This window comes from Castor canadensis, chromosome 2, assembly GCF_047511655.1.
Source record: "Castor canadensis chromosome 2, mCasCan1.hap1v2, whole genome shotgun sequence".
In the NCBI taxonomy this organism is placed as follows: domain Eukaryota; kingdom Metazoa; phylum Chordata; class Mammalia; order Rodentia; family Castoridae; genus Castor; species Castor canadensis.
The window spans coordinates 197,344,763-197,360,935 of NC_133387.1; the positions used below are offsets into that span (position 1 = coordinate 197,344,763).

The window sequence follows — 16,173 nt, forward strand, 5'->3', positions numbered from 1 at the left end:
ACAATTTCATGTTTGACTCTTCAGAACTCTTCTTTATCTACATTCTCCCTCCAGGCGATGGCATTCCAGTCTCATGGTTGTAAATACATCTATTCCTTGACAATCCTCCAGTTAACATTCAGTTGGAGCCTTGTTCCTGAACTCCAGTCTATCTAGCTGCCTGTGTGACATCGGCATCACCATGTGGACAGTTAATAAGCATATCAAACCCAACAACTCATTTTCAATACTGACCTTCCCCTTTGTATACTCCATCTCAGTAAGTGGTTCCATCAGTCACATAGTTACTCTGGCCAAAGACACTTTGGAATTGTTCTTGATTTCTCCTTTTCTTCTCTACCTTATGTCCATCAGAAAAATAAGAATTCAAAATATATTCACTGTCTGCCCACTTCTTATTACCACCATCAATTTGGTCCACAACTGAAAATCTCACTTAGATAATTGTAAAAGCTCTTTAATTGGCCCCTCCTCCTTATAAAACACTTATCACCTCCTTCTCTCCCCTAGGTGTGTTCTCCACATGCCTAAGTGATCCTGTTAAGAGAATCAAGCATGCTTCTGTACCCCGTTCTTGGCACTTATTCCCTCTATGTAGAATGCCCTTTTTCCACCAGCACCAAAGTGGGCTCCCTTACTTCACTCACATCTCTGCTCAAATGCCAGCTTTTCAGAGACCTTCTCTGACCACCCTTCCTCTCTATCTAAAACAGTGCTCCCATCAGTCTCTATTCTTCCACCATTCTCGATTTTTCATTTGGTACACTTACAACTACTTGACAGTATATTTTAAAATTTGTATTCTCCACTAAAATACAAACTATCTGGTGGCAAATATTTGTCTTATCTTCTATTATATCCTAACACAGGTTGACATGTAGCACATGATAGGCTTTGGTGAACTGAGTGAATATTTTCTCCTTTATTTATTGTTTTGATCTGCCATTGTATGCCCTGACTATTTTAATCTCTAAGAACATAGAAATACATGACAGTCTCTACCTTCCTGGAGCTCTTGATCTAGAAGAAAAGATATCTATGTACACAGATAAGTTCAATTCAGGGTACAAAGAACATGATCTGTTTATAGGAGGCAGTAGAGAGGATTATTAGGAAAACGGTGGAGAAAGACCAGCCTAAACAGGACTTGAAAGAATGAATGAAAGTTTATGGGGCAGATTAGGGGCAGAGGGGAAGCTGTTCCAAGCTGCGGGTGCAGTGCATGAGCAGGTAGAGGTTCAGGTTTTATTTGGGGAACTATGAGCTCTGCTGCAATGGGTATGGTAAGAGAGGTGGTAAGGGAGATGCTGGGTAAGCAGGGATGAAGACAGACATGAAGTACTGTCTGTGTTTTTCCAAAGAGTGCAAATTTTGTCCAGCAGCAGAAGGGGAGGCTTTTAGATGGGACTAATATGACCAACTTTCACTCTGGCCATTTCATTCTTGCTTTGGATATGCCATCAGGAGTAATAAATTTAGCCTGAAATAATCCAGAAGTAGACATAGTGGGGGAAAATAAAAAGATGTATGGGTCAATCATAACTTTATGAAAACAATTTTTAAGATCATATAACTTTTGGCTTTGCTTCTATATTCAAAAAAGCAAACTTCTAATATAAATCTGTTTTCCCAAGTAGATATTTCTGTTGTGAAAAACATACTGACTAGGAAACAAGCTGTCCAGGGGGCATGCTGGACAGCATGTCTGCATTTGGTCCCTTGGCATTTTGTAAGTGTGGTCAGCGTCTCAGAGACTAATCACCTGGACAAAGTGATAGTGTGCATTGAAGTGATAATTTTAAAGTGATAATACTAATTGCTGAACATGCAGAGTTGATAGCAAGACCACCTGTAACATTTCCAAAGTACAGAGATCCTACAAAGTCTTAAACAAATAGCTTTATTATTTATGTGGGGGTGTTATTAATCAAAAACTTTTTATGCCACTGTATAAAAATTTAATAGAATTAGGAATTTCAGAAAACAAACTTCACAACTATAGCTAAATACATAATTTGAAAAACAAAATAGCCTTTCTTTTATTTTTAAATAGAACGAATTTATACATAGTAGCATGCTTGTTGAAAACAATGAAATATTTCCATTCATTAAAAAGTGTATGTATCAATAAAATACATAATAAAGTATAATTTGTAGCATAAATGTAAACTAGTAAATTTACCTCTGTTACCTATATTGTGATTTCTTTTTATGGTTATAAAGCTTTAAATCATTAATAAATGCATAAGAATATGATATATTTACAGGAAATCCTCAAAAAAATAATGATTTTGTGAAAAAGCTGCTTCCTACTTGCTCAGTATTTTCTTTGCAGTGGAGATCCAACATCGGGAGCTGTGCCGGCCCTTGGCTGGCTGTTCTGCAAAACAGTTTCAAAAAACTTTCACTACAGCATCCACAGACTTTAACAGGTGAGGACAGGTTTTAGTAAGACTAAGCTCTTAATGTACATTCTTTTTGTGACAGGGTCTTGCTGTGTAGCCCAGGCTGGCTTCAAATTCTCAATACTCCTGCCCCTGCCTCCTGAGTGCTGGGCTTACAGGTGTGCACCACCATGCCTCACTTCATAAGTCAGATTCTTAAATGCTTTGGGTATGCCAGTCTCAACAAAACTGAGTACCACTCTATGAACAGCATCCTATTATTCATAATACTTCATGATCTTCATTCTGCTATTGGCAGCATTTGCTTAAGATGAGCTTTCTATCATTTGCTGTGTAAATAGTGCACATTTAGTAATTTTATTTTCTACAGGAAGCAATATGGGCCTTGGGAGTGTTTAAGAATTTATTTCAGGCTAAACGAATGCTCTGAAATGAGGATTCTGCTTCTAAGAGTTCTAACTTTTTATATTGACATCTAAGCAATGGCAGGTCTCATGGCTGCTGCGCAGCAACCCTGCTGTGCTGTACTGTCTGCCTGCTGACAATGAGAATGGAGACAACTCTCTCTGTAGTCGCTGCCCTAGATGGTGCCTGTCATGTGGGAAGAACTCAGGCAGTGTGTGTGGTGAATAAAGAGAAACCAAATAACTTCTACAAAAACAAAGTCTTGCTGCATGATTGCCAAAAGGTAGAAATTCTGTTTTGGGAGGACAAAGCGTGGGCTGAGAGAGCATTCCCAGCTGGATGACAGCAGGCACGGGTCTGAAGAGTAAGAGAGCAAGTCCTGTGAGAGCACAGGACAGTGTGGACCTGCAAGGGCTGCAGGGAGGTTTGCCAGGTTCTCAGCACAGGGTAAGCAGGAGCTGGGGAGAACCTGGGTGTCAGGCTGAAAAGGTCCTGAATGCATCTCTCTGGGTTGAGTTTTCAGCAGGAGACTGATGTGTTCATATGTGTATTTGTAAATTTTTAGTGGTACTGGGGTTTGAAGTTAGGGCTTCACTCTTGTGAGGCAGGTGCTGTCACTTGAGCCATGCTTTCACAGCCTTTTTTCTTTGGTTAGTTTTAAGATAGGCTCTCCCTTTTTACCCAGGCTACCTTAGACTGAGATCTCCTGTTTCACATTTCCTCCACTGCTGAGATAACAGGAACGTACGACCACGCCCATCCTTTTCTGTTGAAAAAGAACTTTTTGGGGGTCTTGCATACTTTTTTGCCTAGGCTGGCCTTGAACCATGATCCTCCTGATCTCTACCTCCCAAGAAGCTGGATTATCAGGTGTGAGCCACCGTGCTCAGCTCAGATTTTTTATTTTAAAGAGATTACTCTGGTGATGTGGTGTGAAAGATTCACCAGAGAGAGCAAACCTGGAGGCAGTTGAAATGCTTCAGATGAACTGTGATACATTCTTCTTAAACACATTGAAATGACTACTGTGTTATTTATGCGGTGTAATGTGATAATTGGTACATATATATAATGCGTAATGATCAAATTAGAGTAGGTAACAATCCCTCACCTTAACTTTTCTTTTGTGGTGTGGAGCTTGAACCCAGGGCCTCGTGCATGCTAGGCAAGGCTCAACCACGGAGCCCTCCCTTAACCTTACATTTTTTCATCAGCACAGTTATTGTACATACTTCAGAGGTGCAGTGCGTTACTTCAGTACACGTGTAGAATGTGTACTGATTGAATCAGGGTAATTAATGTTTCTACCTCTGTTTCAGTTATTCATAAAATACATACTGTTGTGACTAATACATTCTTCTTTTTTTTCACTTCCCAGGGCCTTGTGCATACTCGGCAGACACTTTGCCAGCAGGAATGGAGGAGAGCAGACAGGCTCAGGGTACATTTAGTAAATACAGTTAGGAAGTATGAGAGAACGAGAAGCCTGGCTAGGCAAATATTTCTGCCTGGGACTTCTGGTGAAAGATGGTGTCATTAATTGAAATAAGGATTATAAGAGGCAGGGCAAATTTTGTGAGGAAAAGTTGAAAGTGTAAATCCCAGCTCTGCCGCTGTTCAGCTCTGAGACGGTTACTTGATGGCACCAGCTCAGAAGACAGAATGAGAATATGGGAGAACACTGGCACCTTACCTTGTATTACCATTATTTATATATACCACCCACGTGTGTCTGCTAGACTGCAAATTCTGGGATGCAGGCACTTTTAAAAAATATGTAAACATGTACCTTTACCAGAATCCAGTGCCAAGGAAAAAAGTAAAAGATTCACGATAGCAATGTTTAGCTTTGAACTCTGAAGATGTGGAAGGAGGGCGGGCAGGGGTCAGACCACAGAGACTTCTGCCGATTTCCTAATGAAGCTGCACGGCTCAAGTTATTTGAACACTGGTGCTCTAACATCCCTTTTCACGCTCATGACTGATAAAATATTCTGGATGTAAAAATCTTTGTGTTCTAATATTTTTTATAGGAGGATATTTGTTGATTGAAATGAAATAGGTTCTGATAACGAGTCAGGAGAAAAACTCTTGAATGCCAAGCTAAAAGATTGATAAGGTTCTTACCTATATTGATGTATACATAAAATCATGACATTTCCTAAAACAGAAAAAAAAGAGCTTCTTCAAGTACTTACCAGAAGTGGTATTAGTTGTAAAGTATTTTTGATAGATGGAGTTTTGCAAATGATTTCTTGTACATCTGAAAAATTATACCATGACACAAAAATAACTAGTTATGTCTATAAAGAGAAGTATGACTAAAGAATCTAATGTTAAATTCTGACGTGTCAAAATATTTAAAATCGAATAAGAGACTTTTTTTCTATTGACTCCAGAAATAGTCTTTATAGTTATATTAGGTTCAAAAATAGAAGTAATTTGATTAGAAATAATTAAAGAGAACTTAGGTTGATAAAAGGGAATTCCTTATACTTTGACTACTGTATAATACTCTTCACTCAAATGTTGTTTTCCTTACTATTTACTATGTCTTTTTTTTTTTTTTTTGAATAAAAAATGAATTTCCTCCTTGGGGCATCTCAAGAAAAAAGTTAATTAGCTGTTGAAGAACAAAACTTGAGTAACATGGTCAGCACTTGCCTTTTCAAAAACGTTTTAGGCTTCAAAGTCCACACAATAGGAACAATCTGAGAATCTGAAACAGTTCAGGCAGAATCTTCTATGTGAAGCACTTAAATAAGTGGACATATAGGCTGGGAGCAGTTTCTTATAACCAGCTACCCAGGAGGCAGAGACTGGGAGGATAGTGGCTTGAGGCCAGCCCAGGCAAAAAACTAGTGAGACTCCATCTCAATCAGTATGCAGGCATGGTGGTGCACCCACCATATGTTGCTTTTGTGGTTGTAGCTGTCTTGTCATTTAATAATCTATCATTTAAAAATTTAATTTCAAATTTGAAATTAGCACACATACATAGAGTACATAAAACACATGCATATATTAATAGTTAAGAGTAATAATGTTACTGCCTGCTTAATGGACTGAGAAATCTGAACATGACCTCGACTTTAGAGGTCACCTGGTCACTCTCCAGGTTCCAGTCTCTTCCCTCACCCACTAGACTGACTTTCTTTCTTTGACATTTTAGTTCCGTGTATACATCCCCCCAGGTAATTGCTTAGCTCTACCTAGCATGGGACGTGACATAAATGAAATTGTACTGTCTTTATTCTTCTGTGATTTTCCTTTTGGTTTGCTTAGAATTGTGCATCTTTAGATTCATCCTTGACGATGGGCATAGCTATAATTTGCCCATTTTCCTCTGTGAGGAATATTCTACCACATAAACATGCTGTTTAGACATTTTTAGTCTTTGGTTTTTATAAACAATATTTATGCAGCGAACTTAAGCATATCTCCTGATGGACGTGGTTAGGACTTTCTGTGGGGTATGCATCTAAAAGTGGAATTGCTGGGCGCGGGGTCTGCTTGAGATGCCCCACCAGCACCGCACGGGAGCTGTTAGCTGGTCTGAGAGCTTTTAAACTTGTGTGTGATGAACATATAACGAGACCTCATTGCTTTAATTTGCATGTCTCTGTCACTAGTGAACCTGAGCATCATGGGTGTTCACTCATATTTGCATTTCCTTTTTTTGTCACGTTCCTGATTTTCTTTTTTTGTTTTTATTTTGGTGTTAGTGGGTTTGAACTCAGGAACTTACATTCCTAGGAAGGCACTCTACCACTTCGTTAGCTCCGATTGTCTATTTGATTGTCTTTTTAGTATTCATTTATAGGAAGAGTTCATACAGATTTTAAGTAAATCCTTTATTTTATGGACTATAAATATTTTCTCTCACTTTGTGGCTTGCCTTTTCATTCTTTTATGATGTTTTGATATGAATTTTGTAATTTTAGATTTCAGATTAATTTTTCTTCTTGGAATTATAGTCCTAGTGCTCTAGTTAAGAAATTCTTCTTCCACATTGAAGTTAGAGATATTTTCTTATGTTGTCTCTTTCACATGTAATTTTTAATCACCTTGGAATTATTTTATGTGTAGTATGTAGTAAGAGTTCCGTTTGATTTCCTTCTATTTAGTATTCCAAATGTTTTATCTGAAAATAATTCCAGAATTTCTTCATACCTTTTCTGGCAATGTGCTATCCAGGATTCAAGGACAGGTTTTTAACCCAAGTGAGAGGGACTGTGCTTAAATCCATCTTCCTTTGAAACCAATTTCTCCTTCTTCCCAACAAAAAGGGATGTGACTTTTTATCTTGGGATTTTAAAGATAGTTTCTCAGCCACAGGTTGTTTTTGCACCAAGGGGATATTTGGCAATGTCTAGATAATTTGATTGCTGTGATTGGCAGGTGCTATGGATCGAGTGGGGAGAGGCCATATATGCTGCTAAACAACTTAACAGTACAAGAGACAGCCCCACAATGGACAATTCTTCAATCTGTGTCTGAGTAGGCAGCCCAGTGGTAGAGTGCTTGCCTAACATGTGCAAAGTCCTTGTTTTTATCCCTGGTATCATGGGGAAAATCCCTAAAAAACCAAGGATTATACAATCCAAAAAGTCAATAGTGCTTAGGAAAGTAAAACCTGATAAGTACATATACACATAAAATATTTTTATTATTGCTCATCTCTAAATATTTTGTAATTTCCATTATGGTTTTTTTTTTCAGAATCATGGTTGATTTAGAAGTGTGTTTCTTAATGGTTAACTTTTTGTTATAAGTTTTTAGCTAAATTGAGTTGTGATCAGAGGATGTGGCATGCATGACTCCAATTCTTTGGAAGTTGGTGAGGCTTATTTTATGATATGTTCTATACCTGCTTCAACAACTTTGTTAATCATATCCATTCTTCTACATCTGTTGGATTTTTTTTGTTACTTGTTCTACCAATTACAGTAAGCCTGCTTTATTTGTAGACTTGTTACATATGGTTTTGATCAAGCATGGTCATGAAAGAATTCCCACTTATATATCACGCATCTTAGTGGGTGTGGAGAGATGCTCTCAGTCAGTCTCGTATGCCATCAGTTGTGTTTAACTCAGTTTTTCCTCAGTGGTGGTCTCTTTGAAACCAAATACCCACTGGACACCAAGAGTTTACTGTATCGACAGTAGTATGTTAAAGTCTTATACCACAATTAAAAGTATTTTATTTTTGGTGCTAGGGATTGAACCTAGGGCTTCACACATTCTACCACCAAGCTAATAGCCCCAAACCCTAAAACATACATTTTATGTACTTCTCCTGAGTTAAAACTTTGATTACCATGAAGTAATCTTTATGTCCATTCTGCTTTCTCCTGTATAGTCAATTTTATCTGAGAATGTTACATCAAAACTAGATTTCCCTTGGTTTCAATTTGCTTTCTATATATTTCCCATTGTTTTTGTTTTCGGCTCATCTGTTTTCTTTATGTTTTAAATATGTGGTTTGTAAACAGAATATGGTTGTAATTTAAAGTTCCATTTGACAGCATTTATCTTTTAACTGAGTCCATTTATATTTATTGTAAATATATCATCTGTAGAATAGTAAATTTTTTGTGGTGCTGCATATTGAACTCAGGGCCTCATACCTACCAGGTGGCTGTGCTACCACTGAGTCCTAGCCCTAGGACAGTATTTCTATTTGTTTCACATCTTCTATGTTTATTTTTGTCTTCTTTTGTGTCTTATCCTGGACTGACAAGGTATTTTTTTGCATGTCACTTTCCTTCTCTATCAGTTTGGAAGTTGTATATTTCTAGTTCTTTAGATGTGACTCTAGCAATTATCAGTGCCATACTCCAATCATCATCACCTAAATTTAATGTATACCTTTACCCGATTCCCCAACAAGAGTCCTAGTGTACTTCAGCTCTATTTCCTTCCTTCCAATTTATGCATGTTGGTAGCACTTTAGTTGTAGTGTTTTCCTTTCAAAACACATATTACTTTATTATATTTACTGTTTTATACAGTCTGCTAAAATCAACTCTCCCAGACTATCCATTTGAGGTTTCTTTTTCTCTGCTGAAGTGCATTTGTTAGAATATCTTTTAGTGAGAATCTGTTAACCAAGTCTCAGTTTTGTCTCAACATAATTTTAATTTGCCCTCATTCTTGAAAGACATTTTCACTTTGAAAGATTTTAAATTGTGTTCAACATCTTCTGACAGTTTCAATGCTTTCTGCCTTTTTTTGTTGCAGATTAAAATTCACACTGGTGTGACTTGAGGACTTCTTTTCTTTTTCTTTCCTCTCCTCCTTTCTTCTCCTCTCTCCTCCTCTTTTTTTTTTCTCCCTTCTCCTTCCCCCTTCTTTTCCTGGAATATAGGTAGGACTGGAATATAGGCAGTATATTCCTATAATATATAGGACTGGAATATTAATAGGTTTCTCTAGAAGGGATGTAAGCATAATTACTTTTTTCAGGTATCTTAGGTATTACCAATCTAGGATCATTCTAAACTAAATTATTTGCATAAGGATTTAAGATCACTCTGGAAGCATGCATGTGGGTATTTATAATAGACTGTGTATAAATTCATGTGGCATTTATATAGACTGTGTTTACAAATTCCCTGCCCTCATCATCTCAATACTGAGGTTCAAGCATTATTTTTTTAACATTTGTCTTTCTGTGCATGTGTGTGTAGCGCTTTGTGTGGCAGGATCTTTTATGAGACAACTTCCTAACCTCGGGAAGGCCCAAGTTTTGTCTCCTGTTCCCCTTTTCTTTCACTTTAGGAGTTAAGTATCCTTGGGATAAGAGCTAGTTGCAGCGCTTTTCTCATGTTTTTGAGTTTTTATTTATCTTTACATCCTAGTCCTTAGAATTCTTGAATTTTACCAGTTCATCATTTTATTTAGGTTTTTAAAATGCTTAGTCAAGAGTTTATAGTTGTTTTCATGATTATCAGTATAAATACCTAGCCTTTCCATTGTTGAAATACTAGTAATATACTCATATGTTCCTAAAAGACAGTGAGACATGGAAATTGGTATCATCATAAATGGCTTCATAAATGATATGGTATATTTGAAACAGCATGAAATATGCAAATATATTCTCAGTTGTTATGTGTTCCATTAAGTAGGTGATAATGTGGGCATATCTTTTTATTTCCAATTTTTAACTATTAAAAGGCTTATGTACAAAATACCATATTTCCTACAAAGCCATCCTTCCACTTACAGTGTAGCCTTTCGTTGAGGTGATTAAGGGACTGTAGGATCTTCTGTTCTTCAGTGGACAGTGCACAGATGTTGAGTTGCTGGGTTTTATTTAAAGCCAGGCTTGGTTTCTGTAGCTGCTTGCTGTTCAAGACAGTCAGAATTTCATCCTCAGGAACTGAAGCTTTCAATAGGTTTTCTGCCATCAGAAACTCGGAAATACTATCTGAAACTACAGAAACTTTACATTAATTATTCTTTGATCCTTGTGGTCTTTGAGATCAGCCATTATACACAGTTACCTATGAATTATGACACTGAATTATGTCTGTATGTATTGATGTCACAAACAGAATCCAGTAAACACTCTGTTACTTTGCATTTTATTTATCAGGATTCTCTATATCAAGTATTTTCCCAGCCCCAGTTAAAAAAAAATCCAAAATGATGGCAGTGAGGAAATAAAAACTTCCTAGAGTGCTACCTGAATTAATGAAAAATGCATTATGTGCGGATGATTTTTGTGTTGGGTTGTTAGTCATTGGTGGTATGATGATAGTATTAAGTGGGCTGGTGGTGTGGCTCAAACAGTAGAGCGCCTCCCTAGCAAGCATGAAGCCCTGAGTTCAAGCCCAATATTGCCATAAGAGAAAAAAGATAAAGTGAAGGGTCTTTATAATAGCAGTTAAAATGAACTATAAATAAAAAAGAGAAAAGAGACTTAAGGTTAGAAAATTGGATAATCAGCTAATCAGAACTGACACTGTAGAAAAAGAACCAATTACATTAAGAAGATATGATCAAGCTAGCAGGCTTGAGGCCTTAAGTTCAAGTCCAATACTGCAAAAAAAAGAGATGATCAAAGACGCATTAAAGATTTGAGAGGAGAGAAAGGTGAATTGATAAATTAGTTTATTGCTTATAAAGGAATTAACTTGGAGCTCCATTTCTCACCATTCATTTAAACAAATTATGGAGAAATTAAAGAGTCGAATATAAAGAATCAAGTTAGTAAGACAGTGTAAATGGTAAAGAGACAATGGCCTTAAGTGTGTGCCTTGGGTTGAAAGGTAATGGAGAGGTCACTAAGAGAAGGTTACTACATGTTCATGGGATCAGAGCACTCTCCTGCACAGACCTCACATTTCTTTTATGTTTTGTCCATGACTGTGTATATCTAATATCTACTTATCGGCAGAAAATTAGCTCTCAATAATTATTTATTAAATGGACAAATAAAAATTAAAACTTATACATGTAAAATACAACAGAAGTGGAAGAAAATGAAAATAATGTAGCAAAATATTTACAATGAATGTAGGGATTAGAATCCTTGATATTTCAGTAATTTGCAGAAACCAGTAAGAAAATATCAAAACTGCACTATCTAGGGAAAAAGAATATGAAGAGACAATTCACCAAAATACAAAAACAATTAAGCATATTATTAATAAAAATATAAACACCAAAATGAATACAACATTATTTTTTTGCCCGTCATACAAGCCAATTTAAGAAGTGATTGTACTCAAGTTAACATATACACTGGAAGAATTTATTATTATTATTATTTTATTATTTTTGTGGTTCTGGGATAGAAGTCAGGGCCTCGTGCACTCAAGGCAAACACTCTATCACTGAGCCACATTGCCAGCCAACCCTGGAAGAATTTTGAATGGTAATCCCTTCAGGAGAACACTTCAGCAGTGTGTATGAAACACTGTACCAATGCTTATTTCCTTTGATGCAGTATCCATTTAAGATGCAAAGCTTCAGTCAATAAATACTTATTGGGTGGCAATTACATGCCACGTATTGTAATGTTAACTCTGGGAATCTATCCTACAGAACTAATGGACAAGTTAGTCAGGAAATCACTTGATAATGCATGCATTATTATTTAGAATAAAGAAAAATTGGCAATGAATTCAGCGTGCAGGAGTGAGGAGCCTTCAGGTCCTAGGTGGTGGCTTCACAGTCACATAACATGTAAGAACCTGAGAAATATATTTTCAAAGTAAGAAAATCCCTGGGGACCTTTGTGAGGAAAGCATTCAAATAAGAACGTACCTTCTTCCATGTTATAAGTACTTCCTGTAGTTTGTTTTGGCTCAGTTGAACTTAGCTGTACATTTTGTCCAAAATTCTGTAAAAATAGAATATTAAATCAGAATAAAATTCTGCATTTGAAATTCATGAAATACACATGGGCTTTAAAAATGTTTAATTGCTATATATATTTCTAGCTGTCATTATTTATGTAACTTGTTTCTTTTTCCTCCTCTTTTTGAGGAGAAGTCAAGAATTACTGGATTAAGGCCTTTCTATAGTACCTGAATATTTAAAAATGTTTTAGGGCCAATGAAGAATTTCAGGCAGCAGTGTTTTGGATATTTGGAAACGCATAAGCAAGTTGGGTGGTAACCAAAGTGCTGATTAAAGCTAATTAAAGGACAGGTAAAAAGTTACTTTGAGGTTTCTAACTTGGTTTATCATCATAAGGGTGAGTTACTACTAACCAAAGGCTTCTGACTATGGCTAACACCAAAGCTAGTTAAGTGTCTTGGATGACAAAACCTGAAACAGAAACAGTTGCCCCAATGCCGCACAGAATCAGAAGAGGAAATCTGAGCAGGGCAGTAAGTGTGTCCATTCAACACTCACTGAAAGACGTCAGCTCTGCTTCCTGAAAACAGTCTTCTTTTGTTCTTCAGTCCCATTGGATTTCACCTGTAGAAATGATTGCTTTCTCCCAGATAAAACTGCCCTGGCTATGACTATAGACAGCCTTGTTCAGTCTGATCTATCTGAAGAATAATGGATACAGACTTGCAACAGCTCTCCTATAGTTCTCATTGTCTTGTTTTCCATTATAGACTGGAGGAATGTTGGACCAAAACCCCTGTGCAAAGTGGCAACTGTGCATTTTCTGTTTCCTTTATCCTTTGAGATTCTCTCTACGTAGAAGTGGTGGACTGGGTGAAATACAGTATGATGAATGCATTTCCTAATACAAGGTGACAAGAGTCACTGCCATCATAACTGAACCTATGATTAAGCTCTAGAATAAAAAACAAAACCAAAATGAAATAATAAGGATGAAAACTTTAAACTTCAAAACTTGTTTTGATTCAGAACACTGACCTAAGACTATGGAGCATGACTATGGAGATATGAAGGTGGGTGTGTAAGTGAAGCATATGTATCAAAGGTGAAGTGAGGCTCCCTGGAAAGGACAGAATCAGACTTGACGGGCAGTGAGAGAGAATGCAAAGGAGCATGAGATGGAAGAATCAGTGAAATGAGAAGAAAAAAAAAAAAGAAAATTTAGAGGGGTACCAATAACAGGCATTTATATTTTATTGTTTTTTTTTGTGGTTATACAACTATACATTATTTTTAAACTAAAAAAATCCCTCTCCAACTGCATGCCTGGAGAGACCTTGACAGCTCAGGTCAGCACAATCCCTCCAGCTGCCACTCGCCTTTCCCATGCTGTATTAGATATCAGATTTAAAAAATCTTAAGAAAAATAAAGGTAAAAATGTGTTCACTTACAGATTTTGAGATGTTTGATGGAAACAATATGGATGTTTATAAAGGACTCATGAGGAATTGCATTTATAATGAGTAAACTATATTTACAATTAAGTACAGACGTTATGGAGCAGTAAGAATAGGTTGAGATGACTATAACTTACTACGTAAATATATAACTACACAGCTTATCTTCCTGGTAGCATTAGATCATGGTTGGTTGTTATCTATAGTAACAATCTTATCTATATAAAAACGAATACTTCTTGGGCTGTGGATGTGACTCAGTGGTACAGTGCTTGGCTAGCACGTGTGAGGCTCTGGATTTGAGACTCAGCAATGAGGAAAAAAGTGTGCAAAAATTAATTCAATGGGAGACCATCATGTCGCGTGAGCTAAGCCAAGCCCAAAAGGCCAAATGTCGCAGGCTTTCACTCATATGTAGAATCTAGACCTAAGATGAGAATAATGGGGCACAACTTAAAGGGAGGACTATGTGTGTTTGGGGAATCTGTGGAGTGGGAGGGAAAGGGGAGGGGGAAAGAGAGGGGACTGGACAGTGAGCAGGATTTAAGTATGTATATATATGTATATATACATATATATGAAAATAGCATCATAAAGTCCACTTAAATACTGTTGGAAAAAGGTAAGGAAGAAGAAAGGGGGGTTAAGGGAGTATAGTAAAGGGGGTGAACTTGTTCAAAGTCTTGGGTACACATCTGTGGTACACAAAATGAAGCCCCCTTGTACAATTAATATATGCTAATAAAAATCAATACTTCCACCAGCATGGTGGTGCATCCCTGTAATCCTACAGTAGAGAGGCTGAGGCAGGAGGATCATAAGTTTGAGGTCACCCTGGGTTACACAGTGAGACAGGTCTCCCTCCCTCCCCCCCATTAACACTTCCTGTAATATACCCTTGATAGAAGCCTCAATCTATAACTCAAATAGTAAATTCTTCATCAGGCACTCTGTTCCAGTTCTATTAAAAATTAGAAAAAGTGATATTTAAGGTAGAAATTCCAAGTAAATTCTACTTACTTACACAGTTTGTATTTTTAACATTCTAAAGTCAGTCCTCAGATCAAGTTGGACCACTAGTGTTGTATTTAGACCATATCTCCTCAGCCTTCACAGAATTTCCTATATCACTTAAAAACTGTCATTATGCTTTTGACTTTTCTCAAGATCTCTATCAAACAACTGTATTCATCTGCTATTGAATTGTTACTAGAGACGGATCCATTGTATGTTTCAAGGTCCCTGTGAAGGCCCTCAAAGGAAAATATCTTTTAAAATATTGTACTACAAACAATCCCTGAAAATTACAGTTGTCCTTCCTCTCACCCACTCTCCCACTCTCCTTTTTAGTGTATATTTAATAAATAACTATTGAATTTTGTTCTGAATGCCCTATTTTTACTCATTACGAGCAATAACAAAGTAACAATTGTGATCTTTTCTTCTTCCTGAGACAGGGTCTTGCTATGTAGTCCAGGTGGGCTTTAAACTGACAATCCTCTTGCTTAGTTTGGGATTACAGCTGTGTGCCACCATGCGTAGCGATAATGGTTATTTCTTAAAGTTGGTTTTAAACCTTCACTGGTTACTGATCACAGAGGCTAATCGGAACACAGCAAGTGAGCACAAAGGGTTCCAGGCATGAGGTTCAGAGTGCATGGCAAGTGGCTTGGCTACTTTCAGATTTATGTTTACAGTTCACAGCAAGAGCACAGTCCTTTAAGAACATTCTGTTTTCCAAGCAATTTTCACCACTGATACAGATGCTGCTAATGCTGTACTTACAATCGTTTGCTCATTGTACTTCTGTCCTACAGATCCAGGGTTTTTTCTTTTCTGCTCCAAAAGATTTCTCCGCTTATTTTCGACAATTCGCTTTCTTCTTGTGACAGTAGAATCTTAAGTAAATGCCAGCACAACGTCAGAATTATGCAAGTTGAGAAGATAATATTTACCCACTACCAACCTTCAAATTGCCTTCAAGCATCACAAAAAACTGAGTTCTTCCTACATGCTCTAGACACGGCTTAGTTACAGGGATGAATTAAAGGAAAAGCAGGAGCTTCAGACGGGTTTATGGCTTACAGCACTGACCCCACAGGTCCTGGACACCAGGAAGGTGTGTAGGCTAAGCCACCGGTATGCAGGGCGAGCATGTTAGAATTCCAGTTCATACTTATTACTGAAAGTTAGAAATTAAACACCTCATGCAATACGTGCTTGACAGACACCCTAGTTAGCACATGGCTAGACTGTCGTACTGACACAGAAAACTCGGCCATCTGGAGGTACGTGCTCCCCAGCTTCCTGCTGTACTGCGTGTGTAACGTGTATTGTTCGAGGAGAATGGCGGCTACCTGGACGTCACCGTGTTACTTCTTTAACTTTTTTCCACGACCCTTGTGCTTTATTACTCTTTGTGTGGGTGGTAAGGTGGGTGAGTTGATATTGAGTCCAGGAACAGACACAGCACATGCTCACAGTTGTTTATGTATTGTTCCATTCACAAACATGCACTTAAATAAAAATTACCCAATAATTGTTACAATAGCTAAGAACCTTGGCTTTTTTTTTTTAACTTGCATTGGTA

The 16,173-nt window shown here is 37.3% G+C and overlaps 1 protein-coding gene, 1 long non-coding RNA gene and 1 pseudogene across 4 annotated transcripts in view; 2 read left to right on the plus strand and 1 right to left on the minus strand.

Moving 5' to 3' along the window:
• Nucleotides 1-1,886: 1,886 nt before the first annotated feature.
• Cep126 (centrosomal protein 126) overlaps nt 1,887-16,173 on the minus strand; it is a 69,047-nt gene continuing 54,760 nt past the window's right edge. For all 3 annotated transcript variants that reach the window (XM_074066840.1, XM_074066841.1, XM_074066842.1), the window contains 5 exons: nt 15,369-15,481; nt 12,090-12,165; nt 10,042-10,251; nt 5,009-5,073; nt 1,887-2,380 (listed from right to left, as the gene is read on the minus strand). In XM_074066840.1, the coding sequence (XP_073922941.1) occupies nt 2,318-2,380; nt 5,009-5,073; nt 10,042-10,251; nt 12,090-12,165; nt 15,369-15,481 (527 nt within the window). In that variant the 3' untranslated portion in view covers nt 1,887-2,317. The remainder of the gene's footprint in view (nt 2,381-5,008; nt 5,074-10,041; nt 10,252-12,089; nt 12,166-15,368; nt 15,482-16,173) is intronic.
• LOC141420908 (uncharacterized) lies at nt 2,358-5,229 on the plus strand. The gene is made up of 3 exons (XR_012445633.1): nt 2,358-2,432; nt 2,886-3,093; nt 4,189-5,229. It is a non-coding gene; the product is annotated as an uncharacterized lncRNA (long non-coding RNA).
• Nucleotides 13,411-13,517, plus strand: LOC141421110 (small nucleolar RNA SNORA44; annotated as a pseudogene).